This window comes from Nothobranchius furzeri, chromosome 16 (genome assembly GCF_043380555.1).
Source record: "Nothobranchius furzeri strain GRZ-AD chromosome 16, NfurGRZ-RIMD1, whole genome shotgun sequence".
In the NCBI taxonomy this organism is placed as follows: domain Eukaryota; kingdom Metazoa; phylum Chordata; class Actinopteri; order Cyprinodontiformes; family Nothobranchiidae; genus Nothobranchius; species Nothobranchius furzeri.
In genome coordinates this window covers 32,875,189-32,894,808 of record NC_091756.1, presented here as the reverse complement: position 1 = coordinate 32,894,808, position 19,620 = coordinate 32,875,189, and the positions used below count along the sequence as shown (strand labels likewise).

The 19,620-nt window shown below is 41.9% G+C and overlaps 3 protein-coding genes across 5 annotated transcripts; 2 read left to right on the top strand and 1 right to left on the bottom strand.

The window, feature by feature from the left end:
* Positions 1–236: 236 nt before the first annotated feature.
* atp6v0cb (ATPase H+ transporting V0 subunit cb) lies at positions 237–5,523 on the top strand. The gene is made up of 3 exons (XM_015963372.3): positions 237–494; positions 4,028–4,211; positions 4,499–5,523. The coding sequence occupies exons 1-3, from the start codon at positions 428–430 to the stop codon at positions 4,701–4,703; spliced, it is 456 nt and encodes a 151-aa protein (XP_015818858.1). The 5' UTR covers positions 237–427; the 3' UTR covers positions 4,704–5,523.
* A 637-nt stretch (positions 5,524–6,160) lies between these two features.
* nubp2 (nucleotide binding protein 2 (MinD homolog, E. coli)) lies at positions 6,161–13,398 on the bottom strand. Its single transcript, XM_015963370.3, has 7 exons — positions 13,295–13,398; positions 12,920–13,035; positions 7,464–7,662; positions 7,169–7,323; positions 6,863–6,973; positions 6,715–6,784; positions 6,161–6,382 (listed from the first exon to the last, which is right to left on the bottom strand). The coding sequence occupies exons 1-7, from the start codon at positions 13,308–13,310 to the stop codon at positions 6,243–6,245; spliced, it is 807 nt and encodes a 268-aa protein (XP_015818856.3). The 5' UTR covers positions 13,311–13,398; the 3' UTR covers positions 6,161–6,242.
* A 423-nt stretch (positions 13,399–13,821) lies between these two features.
* Positions 13,822–19,473, top strand: spsb3b (splA/ryanodine receptor domain and SOCS box containing 3b). Of its 3 annotated transcripts, none has more exons than XM_015963374.3 (7): positions 13,822–13,909; positions 15,702–15,825; positions 16,261–16,444; positions 17,549–17,736; positions 17,817–17,919; positions 17,994–18,119; positions 18,729–19,473. In XM_015963374.3, the coding sequence occupies exons 2-7, from the start codon at positions 15,709–15,711 to the stop codon at positions 19,247–19,249; spliced, it is 1,239 nt and encodes a 412-aa protein (XP_015818860.3). In that variant the 5' UTR covers positions 13,822–13,909; positions 15,702–15,708; the 3' UTR covers positions 19,250–19,473. The 3 variants fall into 3 exon arrangements, with proteins under 3 accessions (XP_015818860.3, XP_015818859.3, XP_054605129.2); XM_015963373.3 differs by having other exon boundaries at positions 13,825–13,909; positions 15,594–15,825; XM_054749154.2 differs by having other exon boundaries at positions 13,827–13,909; positions 15,622–15,825.
* Positions 19,474–19,620: the final 147 nt, after the last annotated feature.

Genomic DNA, 19,620 nt, shown 5'->3' with positions numbered 1-19,620 from the left:
AAAACGTTACGAACAAGACGAACAGGACTTTTGCTCATAATCTCGCTCAGGTGGTTATTTTACTATCTACATAAAATGTATTTGGTTTCAGGCTTGTTTTTCCAGATAACGATTTAAAAACTATTTCATGTTTTCAGTTCCGTGTTTCTCCACCCCTCCCTCTGTCCATAAGTGGTTTCGTCCACACGGCCAGTCAGGTGATGCTTTACGCTTCGCCATTTTGTGCTGCTGCGCCGGGTATTTATCTGAAGAGTCGTGACTGTTCCTTTTACTCTGTTAGTTAGCTGATTAGACGGTTTCTGCTTTACCCGTTGTCGCATTTCCAGCCCGTGGCCTTCAATTACTTCCCGTGAAGTGCCATTTATTATTTTATTTTGCCCAATCAGTCATTGTTAGTTTTGTATATTTATTTTTATAGCCAGAAAGAATGTCGAGCCCCGAATACTCACCGTTCTTCGCAGTGATGGGTGCCTCCGCAGCTATGGTGTTCAGCGGTAAATATGACTCTTTCATTTCATTTTAAGATGTTTTAACTAGTTATCGGTGTGAATGATTTTTAATGTTTTACATGTGTTTAAATCCCACGAGGAGGCACTGCCAACCGCGGAGCTCACTAGTAGCTACTCTGATGCTAACATTTCAGCGCTGTCATTTTTGTAGGCTTTGTTGAGTAAGATAGTGGCCTTACCTGCTTAACGTTCACATTGTGGGATTATCGGTTAGAAAATCTATCGGTAACCCCAGTAAGGGCTGGTGGAGTTGGTTAACTAGTTGTTGGGAGCTACGTAAGCTAGCTTTGACGTTAGCTTTTTTCGGCTGCAACTGAAACTAAAGTATAAGGGTAAAAGAAACATTTATCTGGTCAGAACAGGGGAATATTACTTAAAATAAGCTATAATAGATTTACTTTTACATTCAACACGATTTAATTTTTTGTCCTTAGACAGCTAGCTTGCAACGAGCCTTCAGTTGGAGCCCATTAGACTGATTTCCTTTTCCTCGCTGCTTTAATGTTGAATATGTCACAAAGTGCGAGTAAAACCATCAAAAACGATTAAAAACAACCTGGTTCAATTAAAACTTATGCTAACGCGGTTCCACGTAAGCTGTATTACCAAAGTATGTGTCACGTGAAATATTAAATACAGTTGTTGGTGTGGCTTTTGAACTAAAATATATATGTAAAAAAACCCTAATAATTGCCATTTAAATGGCCACTGGAAACCGTTATCACCTGGTTGACTTCCCTTTTACTGAACGAATAACAGAAAGTCACATGATCATCACATGATGAGACTTCTGACTTGCTCATATAGCTACTGAACCTTTCAAATCCACATTTAAACTTGTAACTATTTAGCAGTAAATTTGTTCAAAATAAAGACTCACGTGTTTTTGTATTTCTCCTAAATATGTCTTGGTTATATTATCCCTAAGGTAGTTATAGTCTTTGTATAAAGATTTTAGTTACACAGCCAGTGGACTTTAAATTTTTTTTATGTAGTTAAGTACCTGTTTATAGATCCCACAACCACCACTGCACTTTTTCTATCAACTCAAGGCAGAACCTACAGAAAGTGCTAATATGTGACTGATGTGAAACTTGCAATCTGCTAATTGAACATTGTACTTTGGATGAAACTTGAGTATTAAGGAAGTTGGAGATGGCAAATTATGAAAGTAAGCTGCCCCCCAGATCATAGCAGACATTACATGTTTCATACCTAAAACTTCTAACTTATTAATGCAAGATGGGCTATTTATCTCCTTTTCCCTGGAACAGCTCAGGAGGTGCTTGTACCTAAAGAAGTTTAATGTGCATTAATGGGAAGTGGCACGCTGGTTGTGGCACTAGCCGCTCTGTGATGCTGAAGGAGTGACAGCTGGTAGGGAGGGGATCATGCTGGCAGGAAGAAGGGATGTGATGGTGGTGGGATGAACACGGATAGTTAATGATGCGGGCTTCGGATATGAAGTACTTGTAGAGCCGGGTATCGTCATAAACTGATGTTGCAAATAACTGGTTCGTGGCTTCTCTTGCATGAAGAAATTGATGGGGGGATTTAGAAGTCTGACTCGAACAACTCAAATGGAACAAGTAGTGCTTTTAACATAGGAGCAGTCCTGTTTATATTTGTGGCAGAACCATGCAAAATGTTTCCACAGTTTCTCTCGTTTTTAGTTTCCCTAGATTTGGATTTTTCAGAGTTTGTACCTTCTGATGCAATAGAAATAGGTCAGCAGTTTCTGTGCCTGGTAAATTTCCACATTTTACAGCTAGTGTGCCGTTTTAAATGTCTAGTGTATGAGTAGCGTGTTTATATCCGTCTCTTCCCTCTACATTTCAGAGCAGAGCAGTCTTCTCTTTGGTGTGTGGACTTTAGCATGTAAGATCATCCCTTGCTAGAGGAACCACCTCCTCTGACATCAAGAGATGTCACGAGGCATCCCATATTGAATATTCATCAGGGATAAAGAAAGACAAATGGCAAAAGAGGATTGGGATGGAGAACCCCCCCACGCATCAAGTCTTTGACTTGCTGGTACACAGCAACAATTAAAAGATCTGTGTGTTGTCTCTTCTGTCATCATATACCAACCACTAAGTTAGACCATGCCTGTGAGGCAATAGGCAGGCAGAGACATAACTGCCTTATTGTGAGTAATGTGAAAGTGTTGATGGATGGTTTAAAAAAGGACACCTCAAAACAAAGTCAAAGTTTTCCACGCTGTCCGTTTTAGCCTTTGTTTGTTTAAATGACAAAGTCTCTCCTAAAATAAGATCAACTGGTCATTTTTGTCTGCGGCTGCTGTAGGTACAGCAGATAGTGTGACTTGTGTACATAATTCAGATTAGATGTAAGGCTGTCTTTTGCTTTTGTAGAGGTTAGCAAAAGCAGAGGCCAGTTGCATTCTGGCAAATCTCCTTAGATGAGCTGGAGTGATTTAACTTGTCCTGATGGCATCAGTCTGGTCATACATCACTAGAAATGGAAAGGAACATGGCCGGGTGCCACGTGCACATTTAAAGATCCGCTCTGCCAGAAAGCCTCTCAGGTAGTTGTGTGGTTCACCAGAACGTCACGGGCCTGCTGCAGGACACCCCAGACTCTTCCATGTCTCTGGACACTTTCACATGCAATCATCATCCTTGTTTTTTGGGAAACGATGACCTTCCCAGACTGAGTTGATGGCTCTTTTAAAAATAAGTAAATATGTTTATCATTTGTGTTTGACTTCCGAAACAAACAGCATTAAAACTCAAACAAATGTTTATATTAAGTATAGGAGCCAGCACAGCCCAATCATTCGGATAACTAACCACATCAGCACTTTTTCTACCCTGCTTTGTCGGTTTTTCAGTACAGTGCCGAGGAACCTTGTCAAACCAGTCTCTCTGAATAATAACCTGTCGGGTTCCTGGCGGGTGTAGCTTGATGCTAGCAGCTTTTTATTTCACCTGCAGTTTGTCAACCAGAGTTAATGGTTAGTAGATGGTAGATGTTTTTATTTATCGTTTCTGAATCTTTGTGATTGACTGCTAGTGCCACGTGTGAGAGAACGTCATCAGGACTACAAAGCTACGCCTATTGATGAGCCTTTTATCATCTTTGTCATGTTGCACTGATTCTTGTACAAAGTGAACTCCACACACTTGCTGCATCAGAAACACTAGCTAGTTCCCTTCTGATTCCAGATTTGCTGTGTAAAAAGTCCTGTTTATTAAAGCAGTTTAGTGGCAGTGATTAAACATCACATCCATACAGCAAAGACATTTGTAGGATGACATGGGTTTTGTGAGAGAAGATAAAGCGTTTACAAGCGGCGGTGTGGCAGCAGGAGGAATCCCCAGAGTTGACCCATGCTGGATTTTTTAGGGAACCAGAGTCTGACAGTTCTTTCTCCATTTCTTATTTCACTTCTGCTTTATTAATCATCAGTGTCGTTTGGTTTCTGTCAGCTGTCTGCCAATCTGTATCGTATCCATGAACACGTGTAACAAGTTGTCTTGGATCTCTCCCTCCAGCCTTGGGAGCAGCCTATGGCACAGCGAAGAGCGGCACAGGTATCGCTGCAATGTCTGTGATGAGGCCGGAGCTCATCATGAAGTCTATTATCCCTGTGGTCATGGCTGGTATTATAGCCATCTACGGCCTGGTGGTAGCTGTGCTGATCGCCAACAACATCTCGGACAAGATTACTCTATACAAGTGGGTCCAGCTGTTGTCTTAACACCCTCTTTTATTTCATCTTCAAAGTTCGTCCCACCAAATGTTTGTTGTGGTAATGACCAGCCCCCCGGGATTCGTACTGTGCATATTTACCTGGAAACTACCTCATCTCACACACTGAAATAATTACTGATCATTCATAAATTCAGTCAGAATTTAATTTATGCTTTCTTGTTACCTTAATAGTTCACAGACTTTCATTAGCCCAGGTTATCTAACAGTCTGTGTCGTTTAGCTAACTAATGCTTGTGTCCGTGTCTCTGTAGGAGTTTCCTCCACCTCGGAGCTGGACTGAGCGTGGGCCTCAGTGGGCTGGCAGCAGGCTTCGCCATCGGCATTGTGGGCGATGCAGGCGTGAGGGGTACAGCTCAGCAGCCGCGGCTTTTTGTGGGCATGATTCTCATCTTGATTTTTGCTGAGGTCCTGGGTCTTTACGGCCTCATTGTTGCCCTCATTCTGTCCACAAAGTAAACACCCAAACGTCTCCACTACAAGAGTGGTTCTTTGTTTTGCTGCTGGAGATAAAGTGTGTGTAAACGGAGAGTGGGGAAAAAATTTAAAGATAAAATCTGCCATGCAAGATGAAAGAAATGAAGGTGGAGAAAAAAATGATTCAAATGGCTCCATAAGTATGGTCTTTTCTCAACAATGTGTACAGTTGTCCCAGTTTGATAGTCAACTTGTAAATGCGCAATGTAGTGATTTGTCTGTCTTGTATGTATGTGTGTGTGTGTGTGTGTGCGTGTTAAAACAAAAAAAGATTAAGGAAATGATTTTTTTGTTCCCTCCACTTATTTCAGGCTTTGAAGCCAGCTTTGACAGCTGGGCTTCTGGTCTTAGAGAGCTGACCAAAGGGCCACACAGCTTTTTTTCTCCCATAATCTACGTGGGAGTTGTAAGAATATCTGAATTAATCTTGAGGATCTAACCGTAAAGAGCAACGTGTATGGACTTCAGATTTTGTTTTCCGCTGATTTTATTTATAAGAAATTATTCATTGAACTGTTAAAATGCAGCAAAACTCTAATTGTCCATGATATATACATATATAAATATATATACAGACATAAATATCTATATAGATAGATTTAATGCACTGTGGGTTAATTGTGATAAGTGGTTGGAATTCCTCTGGATCTAATTCTTGGTTTAATAAGACTGCCTTTAGTATGTTGCTGGTGGAGTGGGAGTTGTGTGTGTAGCTGTTTTCTGATCAAACGCAAATATTTTCAAACTTCAGTGTTTTTTTTCCATGTAGTACTGCTGTTTGCATTAAAGGTGTGTATGTGTGTGTGCGCGTGCCCTGTGTTGGGTCTCACAAGTGTAATTTCCACATTCCATCTCCACGACTTCGTCTCCATCTGTGGCTGTACCTCATCTCGTCCTCATTCCAGCCATCCAATCCTGCATGGGGTTCAGTGTTTTCATGCTGTGGGATTATAATCTTGCAGAGCAGGCTTGTTTCAGAAGATTTAATCCAGACTAAAAATACATCATAACAGATTTAAAATTACTTTAGAGAAATTTGCTTTATGCAGTAAGCATTGGGACATTTGGCTTGTGTAACCATTCTGGACCTGTTTGATCTGGAGTTAATTCACGAGAAATGGCACTGCTGAAGCGTTTAACTGAAACAGCTGTCTTAAATCCTGTACAAGCGCTGATATCGAAGCTATGTATCAACGTTTTCACAATTAAAGATTCCAACGTTTGACTGACTTCCAAATGCACAAATGTGTTTTCAGTACTGTATTTTCCTGTGACCATTTTAACTCCCAACATTGGCAGCATGACCTAAAATGATGCACAACTGCTAAAGCTTAGCCTAGCTGCTGCTCTGCTGCATTCGTTTAGTTTCATTCTGTTATGTTTACACCATGAACAGCACAGAAAGCCTGTTTTATTCATGAGTTAAAGGAACACAGGAGGCCAACATGATCACCTTTTATTTTAGCTAAGCAAAACAAACATCTTTATTTCTGCAAAATTACCAATAAGCTGCAAACAAACTCAGTCTGTTTCTAGACTCTTGAGCAGAGTTTGACAAATTCTGCTGATGGAGTTGAACGTGGTGCTGTCAGGAAAGGACTGTGTGAAGTCTTTTCCCTCCTCTAAGCTGGCACTGAGAAGTGGATCCAGTGGTACCGAACCTTAAATAGAGACAATTACCAGTCAGCTGTGTATCAGTGGGCATAAATGCCTTAGGCTACATTTTTATCATAAAACTAGACTGATCTGTAACATCTGTGGAAAAGCATTCATCTGTCAGCTCGATCAAGAATGAATGAGGTGTCTGATCCCTCTCTAGTAGTTTATATTTATACTTCTGCTGCAACAGAATCAGGATGAGCCATTTCAACAGCCTGGCTGTAACGCAAACACCCCTACAGTTGCAAAAGTGAGAATCGGAAGTGGGCTGAGGGACGTGTGTGAGGACACCTGGTTGTGACAGGCTGACATTACATCTATTATCACTGCTCACCTAAGAACACTGATCCAGTTAGCTTGGCCAGCTCTTCACCACCACCCTTTGAGAATATGTTGCTGCATTCCTGTAAGAGGACAAGATTACCAGAGTAACACATCCAGACTGCATTAGTGGATGGTTCTTATTAGGTTGGATCACTCACAGAACAGTGTGGACAAACAAAACCACTCATGTTCTCTACAATTCCCAGGATTCGAACACCCGTCTTCTTACAGAAGGTGATCTCTCTCCTCACGTCCCCTGTTGACACTGCCTGTGTCAACATACAATAAAAATCTCATTTTGCATCATTCAAGTTTAAACACACAAGTGGTTCACGTGAGCGCTAAAATAGAAATAAATGACTTCCAGGCATTAAGATGAGGAACATTTGAGGTGACAGTTGTTGCGGTGTTGAAAGCTGCGTCACCTCTAATGTAAACTTAGCTCTGTGACTCGTATTGTTTACCTGAGGTGTGGTGACCAAAATGGCTCCATCCACTCGATGCTTTTTAAGGTTTTCCAAGACAGCCATGTGTTCATCAGACGTCCCAGGTGGAGTGTCCACCAGCAGCACATCCAGCTCCCCCCATGCAACATCAGACACAAACTGGCCAATCAAAGCTGTTGGGTAAAAGATTCAGTACAGAAAATAAAGCAGCTCGGTGATTTGCAGTGACTAAAGCTCTTTCATCATGTATTTATTCTTATAAGAACTTGTCAAAGTGACAATGACTTATACTTGCTTTGATAGGTAAACATACCTGTTTTCTTTGGTCCCCTCCAAACCACAGCTTCATCTGGGTCTTCTAGTAAAAAACCAATGGACATAAGTGCCAAGCTCTTCTGGGCATCAGTGTAGACTGGTACCCAGCCTGAGTCACACTGGTGCACCTCAGTCCGGCCTACATTCAGCATGCGAGGAATACTGGGCCCACAAAGGTCAATGTCCAGGATGCCGACCTGATGAGCACAAGAGTTTAGTAAACTTTTTGTAGCAATCTGCCTGAAAAAGATCCCAGCATAACACGTAAAAAAACAACAAAGGTTGACCAAAGTGCTGCATGACGTAAAACATCCAAATACCTTAAGTATAAAAGAATGAAAACATTAAAATCAACAAGAAAACACAAAAAGCATACAGCTGTGACGGTTTAAAAGCAGGACTCTAAAAGAGGGGGCTACTAGTGACCGGACTCATAAAGGACCTCAAAGAGACGTTCAAAAGACCGGCCTGTAGAGGTTGTGTTTCAACAGAACTGGTTTAGATTTTGACAACCACCTGAATGAATGAAAGATTTCATCCCGACTGAACCAGACCCACATTTAAGGAAATTATCCATTAATACACCAGAATATGGGATAAGAGTTGTATCATAAGGAGCCTGTGAGGAGAGATCAATACAGGCTGTCTAACAGCATGAATTCCATTTCATTCTAACTAACATACCCAAGGTCATCCACTTCCTCATGCCAGTAAGAAAATCAAAGAGACACAGGATAGTTCCGACACCTGGTGAGTCACCCACACAAAACTGAATAAAGTGTTTCTGGAATATTGCACTCAAAGGAGCTATGCATGTGGAAATCAAATCAAATGTATTTATGAAGCGCTTTTCACACAAATGCATCTCAAAGTGCTTTACAATATTCAAAACAACCAGAAAGCAGTCGGTTTCCCACCCACACAGATTCACATAAGCGATCCCCTTTGTATCTCCCTCCTCCCACCCTCAATCCTATCCCAAGCAGATACAAACTCACGCACTCACGCACGCACACACGCACACACACACACACACACACGTAAAAAAGAGAAAGGGCAGCTGGCTGAGTGCAGGTGTAGTAGGCACTAAGAAGACGGAAACGCCATCAAAGGAGCCAACTGCACCGGGAGCAGCAGGATCGGCAGCAGCAGCCCGGGCAAGAGGAGGCACGAGAAGCACCCCGGCCGCCACATTCCACCGCTGCCCCCGGGCCAGCCAGCCCCCACAGACGAAACACTGGTTTACTAATGAGACTAAGATAAGTTAAGAAACAAATTCAACATAAACAGCTGATAAATAAAAATCTAAATAAAACACACTGATAAAAGATAACCAAGTAGAAACATATAATTACATTTATAAAAATATTGTACAACAGCTTATCAATACTGGTTAAAACTAATAATTATTGCAATTTAAAATAAATAAGAAAATATGTCTTTTAATTAAAAGAGTAAGTAATAAAACACTGATAAATTATATAAAAGATGGTAAAACAGGCTAAAATAGATCAAAATCAACTAAAAGCTATACTAAAAAGGTGAGTCTTGAGCCTGGCCTTAAAAACAAGAACATTCTCTACGGCCCTGAGGTCCTCTGGCAGACTGTTCCAGAGGTGAGGGCCATAAAACTGAAAGGATGCCTCGCCTTGGGAGTGTGTCCTGACATTTGGAATGACGAGGAGATGGCTGCCAGAGGAGCGCAGGGACCGCGAAGGCTCGTATTTATGAAGCAGTTTTGAGAGTTAAGAAGGCCCAAGACCGTTAAGACATTTAAAAACCATTAAAAGAACCTTAAAATCTATCCTGAAACGTACAGGAAGCCAATGCAGCTTGCTTAAGACAGGTGTAATGTGCTCCTGCCTCCTGGTCTTAGACAGGACACGAGCTGCTGAATTTTGTAGGAGTTGTAAGCCTGAGGTGCTCTTTTTGGGAAGACCAGAAAGCAGGGCATTACAGTAATCAATTCTACTGGTGATAAAAGCGTGCATCAGCGTCTCTGTATCGGCCAGAGAGAAAAAGGGGCGGACTCTGGCGATGTTTTTCGGGTGATAAAAAACTATTTTTGTAACGTTCTTATTGTGGGGGATAAAAGTTAGCTCAGAGTCAAAAATCACACCCAGGTTCTTCACTTGAGAAGACGAATTAAGTTAGTGTTAGTGACTGTAGCTTTGGTAAAAGTTTCTCTCTCTGGGTCTCAGGACCGATGACTAAAACTTTGGTTTTGTCCCGGTAAAGCTGGAGAAAGTTTTCTGCCATCCAGGATTCAATAACCGAAATACAATTAAAAAGGGCATCCAATGGTCATCGGGAGACATAGAGATGTACAACTGTGTATCATCTGCATAACTGTGAAATTGCACTCTGTGTCGCCTGATGACGCCACCAAGTGGAAGCAAATAAAGATTAAAAAGTACTGGGCCTAAAATCGAACCCTGGGGCACACCACATGTAATCTCACAGGCCTTAGAACAGAAGGTATCTAGACTTACCATAAAAGTCCTGTCTGTGAGATACGAAGTAAACCATTTATGGACAGCACCAGAGGCTGATGTGTTTTAACCGGGTTAAAAGAATGTTGTGGTCCACTGTGTCAAAGGCAGCGCTTAAATCCAGTAGAACCAGAACAGTCACTTTCTGTGCATCATAATTTATTCTTACGTCATTTAAAACTCTTAAAAGGACTGTCTCAGTGCTGCGGTTTACTCTAAAACCAGACGGAAATTTCTCAAGGGCATTATGTCCATTAATAAAATCATTAAGCTGGATTAAAACAAGCTTTTCTAAAGTTTTACTTTAGAATGGTAAGCTAGACATCGGTCTGAAGTTGTTAAAATCGCTAAAATCTAAGTTTCTCTTCTTCAACTGGTGCCTCACCACCGCCCCTTTAAAGGCAGCAGGAAAGACCCCTGTTTGAAGAGAACAGTTCATCATGGTTAAAATTTCATCTCTAAAATATTCATAACATGGCTTAAAAAACGAAGTAGGAACTGGATCTAAAAGACATGTGGTGGGCCTCACCGAGGAGAAAACTTTATCTAGAGTTTCAGCCTCAACCAGGACAAAACTGTCCTGTGTTTCCTCTGGTAAAGGTACACACTCAGATTTCAATAAAACCATGTCACTGTGAGAGGATAAAATGTTGCATCTGATTGTGTGTACCTTCCCTCTGAAGTGGTCTGCAAACTCCTCACAGAGAGTTTGATGGTGTTTTCTGAGATGCATCAGGGGTTTTGTTAAAAACTTTACTGAAAGTGGAAAACAGGATTTTAGGATTATTTTTATTTTCTGAGATGATTTTGGAGAAGTATGCATACCTTGAGTTCCTTACGGTGTTGTTGTATGACTTTAGAGTTTTTCTGTATATCTGATAGTTTATAGTGATTTAGTTTTTTCTCCATTTTCTCTCTGCCACCCTGCAGTTCTTCTTTTGTGTTCTGAGAGATTTGTTCCTCCATGGTAATGTAAGTCTAGGCTGTATCTTTTTAATTTTTTGTGGAGCCAGACGGTCAAGGGTGGACTGAAGCCTGCTGTTAAAATCGTTCACTATAAAATCACAGGGAGCAGGTAAAGCAATAGGAGGTATCTTTCCTAAGATATCAATAAAACCTGCAGCCACTTCAGGGGTTAGATGAGGTTTCCTGACAGTTCTCATGGAGGTCTCCCGCTGGGTGAAACCGGTGATATTAAAAAACACGCAATAGTGGTCAGAGAGAGCCAAGTCAACAACAGAGAGCACACGGGTAGACAGGCCATACGTGATGACAAAGTCTAGGGTGTGCCCTCTGTTGTGAGTTGGCTGTGTGACATGTTGGCTAAAATCCATATAATTAAGAATATTTCAAAAATCAGTCGATAAAGGGTCTAGAGGATAATCCACACGTAAATTAAAATCACCGGCTAAAATTATTTGGTCGTAAGAGTTGTGTAAGTTTGATAAAAACTTTGAGAAAATCCTTCTATAAAAGATGTGCTTTTTTTGTGATGACTTTTTCTGTGACACATAGAATTTGAGGAGTCCCAAAAACAGCTACATTGTATTCAAAAGTGCTAAAATTATCAAATGAAACAGGTTTGGCGTTAAGTGTTGCTGAGATTATAAAGGCAGTACCGCCTCTCCTTTTTGCTGCTCCTTGTAGAATAAGTCAAATTAAAATTAGGTGGGGAAACCTCTGTGAGAACAACAGGGGCATCTGCACTCAGCCAGGTCTCTGTTAAAAATAAACCATCCAGGTTGTAATCTAAAATCAAATCATTAATAATAAAAGTTTTATTCAGCAGAGAGCGGACATTTAAAAGTGCCATAGTAATGGTAACTGGAGAGGAAGTGACAGTATGATTGTGGAACTATCGGTAAGTGTTTAAGATTACTGTAGTTGCGTTTGTTTGGTTTAGGGTGATTAGGTCACTCTCTGCTGATAATGACAGGAATTAGTGAGCTGGTGTGAGGTCCAAGTCCAATATTTGAGTTACTGTTAAAATCATAGCTGGGGTCATAGGAGCAGGGACCAGCTGGACATCAGGGTGTGGTTGAGTGGGAGGACGGGGTGGAGAGGGCGGGGGCAGCAGGGCATGGCGTGGTGGATAGTGGGGGTCGTGGACATGCCAAACTCATTGCCAGGGCACGGGTACCCTGTCTATTTAGATGGAACCCATCTGCCCCAAACAGGTGCCTCCTGGGCAGGCGGGAGGGAGGAGAGAGGTGGCAAGCGCCCCGGGCTCCCCTACCGCGGCTGGACGCAACTGTGGACCAGGCGCCCGACATGACTGGAGTGGAGCTGGTCGGGACTTTAGGCTTCGCCCCCTGCTGAAACCAGCGATCGTCCTCTGCTGCAGGGGAGGCATGGGCATTCGGAACCCCAAGTCCGGTCAGTGACCCTATGGTGGATCCCCGCTCCGTAACCTCGTCATGCTAGAGGGGAACCGTATCAGCCAGTTGGGCGCTAGTGGCAGTGGAGAAGGTCCGGCCCAGGATAACAACAGAGTTGCTTGTATTTTCCTGGGTCTGCTGAACAGTTGTAATCCTCTGCTCTAGTTCAAGGACTCTTCGAGTGAGGTTGAGACAGCTGTCACAGCCAGGGCTACAGGTGAGCGGAGGCATTGGGGGGGTCACGTACATCCCACACACTACCACTTCAGAAAAGTAAAAACATGTAATAAAAAACAATTGATAATTAAAACTGCACACCGAGCAGCGTTTAAAAAAGCGGTATGCAATTACTGTGCCCAATGTTTAAACGTAAAAGTGATAAAATCCGTGGAAAAAGAACAGGACCAAGTATGGAGATTTGTGGGACACCCCTGGAGAGAAATGCATTGGTGAAAACAAGTTATTGGTGGTGACATGAACACTTATGTTTGAAAGGTATGACTTGCTGCTCTAACCATGAGATGAGGACATCTCTGAGTCACCAGAGTTAAAAAAAAAAAAAAACAGATGTGATATATGCTCACCTTTTTGTCAGCATGTCTGAGAGCCAGGGCTAACTCTGTGGTGATGGTGCTCTTCCCCACGCCTCCCTTCCCTGATAACACCAGAACAACATGACGAACCTGGGACAAGTTCCCGTCTGACGTGAGGCAAAGAAAACCAAGACGTCACAATGACAAGAAACAATGAACTGAGACGAAATAATAACAACAATAAACTCTTTCATTTCACTTTGATAATTAAGAGCAAGTTAATCTTAAGGAGCTCTAGTTAGCTGAAGCTAATAAGATACTTCGACTTTTTTAGGCATAAAATTAAACAGATAATGTAAGAATTGACAAATTTCAGAAGAAATCCGGACTTATTTTGTTTCTATTTGATAAACATCCTCCACCTACCATTATTCTGTTCCATATTTTAGATTTAGGGCTAACACGAGTTCGGTAACAGAACACTTCCTGTACGTAGTCACGCACCAATCACACAGCTCATGCTGCATCTTGGCCCCGCCTTTAAAAAAATGCAACCAATAAGAAACTAGTTTTGAAAATGATAGATTCAGGTGCGTCTCATACTGTAAAATATTTAAGATTCGATGGTTGGAAGAAGAGTAATACGCTTCCGTAGATTACACACCAACTGATACTTTTTCTTAGTTTTCAGCACGATTTTATTTGAAATTCTTTTGCAGCTGATTCATCAAAGGATAACACAAATTATACGTTTAGAAATTATTTTATATCACGTTTTGTTGTGTATAAAGTGTTGTTTTGTTGTTAAAATATGTTCAGGTCAGCACATCTCACATGATGCGTCATTGAGCAGCAGACGTAAGCAATAATAAGATGTACACAAACTCCTCCCCCACAAAGGTTTCATCCAATGGGAACACAAAGGTTGTGTTTACGTCTATCCTGTGTGGAAGTGGGGCAGGGTGCTCACTGCAGCTGTCACACAGACGCACAGAAAGGCGAATGAGCTACTGCTAGACTGCATAAGAAGACCAGTTTAAGGTAAGAGCATAGACTCACAAATGTTACCATGTGCTTTAAAGTGTTTTAGGATGAAGCAGAACTTTTGCAGAACTCGCTGCAGCTGTGAAGTTGTGACTAGAAGGTACGATTCTGCAGCGGGACAGTTAAAAGTGACTACAACATCTTAAATGTTTGTGTCTTAGTTGTTATAATAAAGCTGCCTTTGAGTTTATTAAATTTATTTCCTATATCCTTGAGCACACTGACTCACCAGTGTTCTGTCCATACTCAAACCTCCAGCTGATGCATTCAGAAGATATGGGGTAAGGCTCAATTAAAATGAGACTTGCTCTAGACTGACTAATCTGAATTAATGGGCAGCCATCCACTGCACCTGTTTGTGAAGCAGCAACCAGCTGCTGTGTTCAGGACTGGAATTAACAGAAATATTTCCATCAGGTCGAGGGACAGAATGGGGTCAGTGTATGCGCCGATATGACATTTTAGGGCCGATACCAATATCCGATATTAATATCCTTGTTATGGCCGATAACCGATATACTGACACCAACGCTTCTAAAATCAGCAATTTTGTATAAAATGAAAATTATTAAAGCTGAATTTACATTATTATGTACACACACCACACACATTTACACTTCTGAGATGATTACAATCACTGTTCACACGACTAAACAATTACACGTCACCCCATCACCCTCTGAAACAGGCAAACAAATGGAGACAAGATGGAAAAACTATCGGTTGTTAATATCGGCCCGGTTTTATTTATCGAACCAATACCGATTTGTTGATGTCGATATATTGTCCATCCCTAGTTCAGCGTTTTAAAATGAATCTATTACATCTGTTAAATCTATGCAACATAGAGGTTGGTTATCAGATAAACAGAACTCTGCATTTAGTAAATTAGCTAAGATTTTTAAAAATTGATATTAGACTCAGACGTCTAAAAATGATGCCATTCCTGTTTTTTCTTTTCACTAAATAACCCAGCTGTTACACCTCTAGTGTAAAATGTGGCAGTTTGTTGAATAAGATTGGTCTTTTCTGTGATTTCTGACTTATATGTTGGGTCAAGTGACTTCCAGTAGAAAGCACTGGATTTAAAGGTTTTAGCGTGTGTGGAAGGACTTCCTGTTGCTAGCTGTGCTATATGGGAGCAGATGGCAGGAGATCCAGGACACACAGATCGTTCATGTTGACTGGCATGTCATGCAGCTTCAGCATGACTCTTTCCAGGCACCAAAACTAACAGATTTTCAAACCGACCCATTTTGAGCTGCCTGACAGGATTTTGAAATATAAAGAAAAATGTGGGCGGACACAACTGAAAAGTACAAAAAGATTTTAAAAGCCAAAGCTACCTAAAAACATTCTAATTTGATTTATTTCACAGTTTTCTAGGATCTTTCAGTGGTTCCCAAAGTTGGGGTCAGGACCCTACTGTGGGTCACCAAGAGCTATACAGGCAGTCTCGAGGTGATTTCGAGAAGTCAAAATAAAACTGAAAAACGATTACTGAAGCTATATTTCTAGCATAATTGTTACAAAAACTCCACTAACGTCTCATAAATGGATGTAAGTGAACATGAGCTGAAGCAGTTTTTATTATGCCCTGAATTATTTGACTTTTTAAGCATTTTTGTGTCGTGAAATCAAAAATATCTGGGCTCACAACTGCTATTTTCTGGGTCTGAAGTGGAAATGTTTGGGAACCACTGATCTAGATCACCGCTGACCTTAAGAAGTGCACAGCCTCCAGAATGTTTGACAGCTGGTCACCAAGTCTTGTGCCGGCTGTCCGTAGAGCTGCCATGCTGAGAAGAGGCAGAAACAGCAGAGCTCGACACGTGGCCTGGAGTGACCTGAGACAGGAGACAGATGTCCAATCCACTGACGGCGAAGAGTGTCAGAGCCAGACAGAGACACAGGTGAGACTAGAGGTGCAGAAAATCACAAATATCACTTAGATGAGCAAGAAATTGGTTCCTCTGGATGATAAGAAGTGATTAAATCTAGTGTTTTGTCGCTAGAACAGGTGAAATCATAGATGTGCTCCACAAGTAAACAGAGGAAATCACACACACACACACACAAGTAGAAACCTTTTGGAGAAAACACAAATTAATCAGAGGTTAGCACATGACGCACACGTTTAGGAATTTAAATGATGGTTTTCTCATCTCAGCCTCTCTACCGGGTACAATCTCTGGCAGAAGCTGTCCACAAAAGCCTCCCCGCTGTTGGTTGGATTACAAAAATGTTCAAAACAAACCTCACATTCTAGAACCAGTCCCTCTCCTCGCTACTAAGGATCAAGCACGGCTACATCTGAGGACTTAAAATGTGCTTTTTGTGTGAAACAGTTTAGTGACTTGGACTTGGAAGTGGAGGTGGAGGTGGACAAATGTCACACCACACCCAAGCTGGAGGCTCTACCGTGCACAGCTCCGGTGACGGGGGAGTCGTTCTGCCACTGTGTGCCGCAGGACGAGGTCGGGCGAGGCTACAGGGTCGACAGTGACTGCTCCTGTGGGGAGGAGGATCAGGGTGAGGACAGCTTTGTGAAAGAACAGACATTCACAGTCTGACCATACTGTGGAAGCTTGTGATGCTTTGTGGACGTCTGCTCTACATAACAGTCATGTTTCTTTCTGCACAAAAAACGGGTTTGTCTTTTAATGTTAAATATATAGTTTTCATATGTATTAGAAAAACTCCACCAAGTCTTTTTTTATTCTTTAAAATGTGATAACAGATCATGCAAAAGGTTGCAATGTTACATGAGATCATGCATGTTATCTCAAGATTTGGCCAGAGTGGCTCTAACGCCATCATTTCCGAATACAAGAGAATCTTAGTGGAAAATTCTGGGAAGAAGGTTAAACACACTTCTTCAGAAAAACGCTTTAATTTTAGTTCATTTATCTTGTCAATAGAAAAGGAAAGAACCCCCACAAAACTGAATGATTATAGTGCAAACGAAAATGGAATAAAATGGCTAAAAGCTTGTTACACCATCAGATGCAAATGGATGTAAAAATCTTCTCAAACTCCAGTTCTCCAGAAAACACATTTTAATACAGATAAAAAAAAATGAGAATATGGTGCCAGTCTATTTATGTCAGTAATTCATCTTAGACTGAGAGACCATCTAAAGGCTCAGGAACCCTTTGCAGGTGTTCTGGGTCCATCAGCTGATTTGAGTGTGACACTTTGAGTCTAGAATATTGAACCTTTTCACAATATTCTTGATTGTTGGGTTTTCATGAGCTGTAAGCCATAATCCTCACAATTATAACAAATAAAAGCTTAAATATCTGGCTTTGCATGTAATGAGTCTGTCTCATGTATTACTTTAACCTTTTAAGATGACTTACTGACAAATGAACTTTGGCACCATATTGTAGTTTTTTTAACCTGTGTAATGTAGAAACCATAACGTTAGAACGTTGGTGACATGTTATGACGGTGCACTTAGTTTGGTTTGGTCTGTGACCTAACAATGGATCACAGCCTCTCAGTGATTAATCCTGACAAGTTACCAGATAAAACCCAACTCAAAACCATGATTTGTGACACACATCCAGTCTCTTTCAGTTGGTTTGGCCCCCATAAATAAGGAAAACACATTTAATAATTATGCTGTTTTAGTCTTTGACTGGGTGTGGGACAAATGCTGTCTGACGTCCGGAGCCTCCCTGAGCTGCGACGACAGGAAGGTGAGCTTTCACTCAGACTACAGCTGTGGCACCGCCGCCATCCGTGGCACCAAGGAGCTGTCGGACGGCCAGCACTACTGGGAGGTCAAAATGACCTCTCCGGTCTACGGGACAGATATGGTTAGTGGTCTGAACTCGTCTGATCCAAATATACTCTCAGTTATCAAGCGAGACGTTTTCTTGTGTTTGTCTCTGTGCAGATGGTGGGGATAGGGACCACTGAGGTGAACTTGGACAAGTACAAATACAGCTTTGGTAGTCTGTTGGGTGATGATGAGGACAGCTGGGGGCTTTCCTACACTGGTAAGGAACTGTTTGGACTTTTATGCGTTTTTAAGCTCACAATTAAAGTAACAGGCTCATTTCTGTGTGTTTAGGTTTGCTCCAGCATAAAGGGGAGAAAGTGAAATTCTCTTCTCGGTTCGGTCAGGGATCAATCATTGGAGTGCACCTGGACACGTGGCACGGCACCCTGACTTTTTACAAGAATCGACATTGCATAGGTGAGTTTTTCTGCACGCGCAGGGTGGAAGCTTTCAGGAGGTTATCACTGGATTTACCTCCACAACCTTTAGAGCCAACACACTTCAAGATGGCTGCCACATATCAAAATTAGCTAACACAAAATAGTTAAAACTCACTCAGTTTTGCAGATTTGGAGCTAAACATTAATGTGTTAGTAGCTAATATTCATCACTCCTTTCTTTTATTTTTTCTATACCTCCATAATTTCTCAACATCTTGTGTTGTGTATTGTTTGTAGCTGTTGTTATACACCACTTTAGCCTCTAGAGGTCACTATATCCTAAACACCGGATGTTCGGGCCATCAGCAGTTAGAAAATGTGTTTTATTTCCTCCTTCACCGACTGCTGTGTGGGTGTCGAGTCTTTTTTCTCCACTATATCAATAATTAAGCTAAATCAAACCAGAGGAGAATGTGTTATCTTCTGGGAAGCTTCTTTGTCATCGCAGGTTCCATGAGCCCCCGGGTGATGTGCGTTCCTCCCCGTATACATGTCGATGGTTCCCCCATGCATTCTACACGTTTCAAATGTAGTTTTTTATCTTGATAATCTGAATCAGTTTCCATCCTCTCTCTCCTCCTAACAGGCGTAGCCACCACCAGGCTTCAGAACAAGAAGATCTACCCCATGGTGTGTTCCACAGCAGCTAAGAGCAGCATGAAGGTGATCCGTTCCTGCTACACGCCCACCTCCCTGCAGTACCTTTGCTGTGCCCGACTGCGCCAAACAATGCCCTGCTGCCCTGATGTATTAAATGCCCTGGCACTGCCACCGGGTCTGTGTGTCCTCCTCAAGAACCAGCTGGGATGGGTCTTCAACCTCAGCAGCATTCTTGACTCCTCAGAGGAAAAGGCATGTTTCCCTGATTCCCCCCAACAGGAGGAGGAAACCAGCGTGCCTTCAAGCCCCATTCCCAGTCCCACCCTAAGCCCCATATCCTCCTTGAGTGCCTGCTCCTCCCCCGACCTGTTCCCCGACTCATTCCTCGCATCTCATCAGACTCACCCCACATCCTGCTACTGCCCTCCCACTCCGACGAGCAGCGACTACGACAGCTGCTGCTCCGAGCCAGAGGACTATCAGTGCAAAAGATGCCGCTGGACATGACCAGCTTCTTCTAAAATGTTCTAAAAGGCTCTTTTCTACCACTGCCATCAAAGTCTGCTCAGAGCAATCTCAAACTTTAGTCGACATTTAACTAAATCGTTGCTTTACTTTTAACCAACTTGAGAACTAGCTGATTTATCTGAAAAACACTCTTATTTAAAACGAGGAACGTCAGGCTCTGGTGACCGGAGAAAACCGAGTTATTCTCAGGGAGACTCCAGCTGCGTTTTGATACTGCAAAACTAACATTTATGTGTTTTATAATAACTGAGCTGTGGTTGTGTTAATTAAGATTATTGAGATTTTCTATTCACTCTTTTTTTATTTACAGTTCTGCTTCTTATTATGAACTTTCTTATTCAGGAAATTCT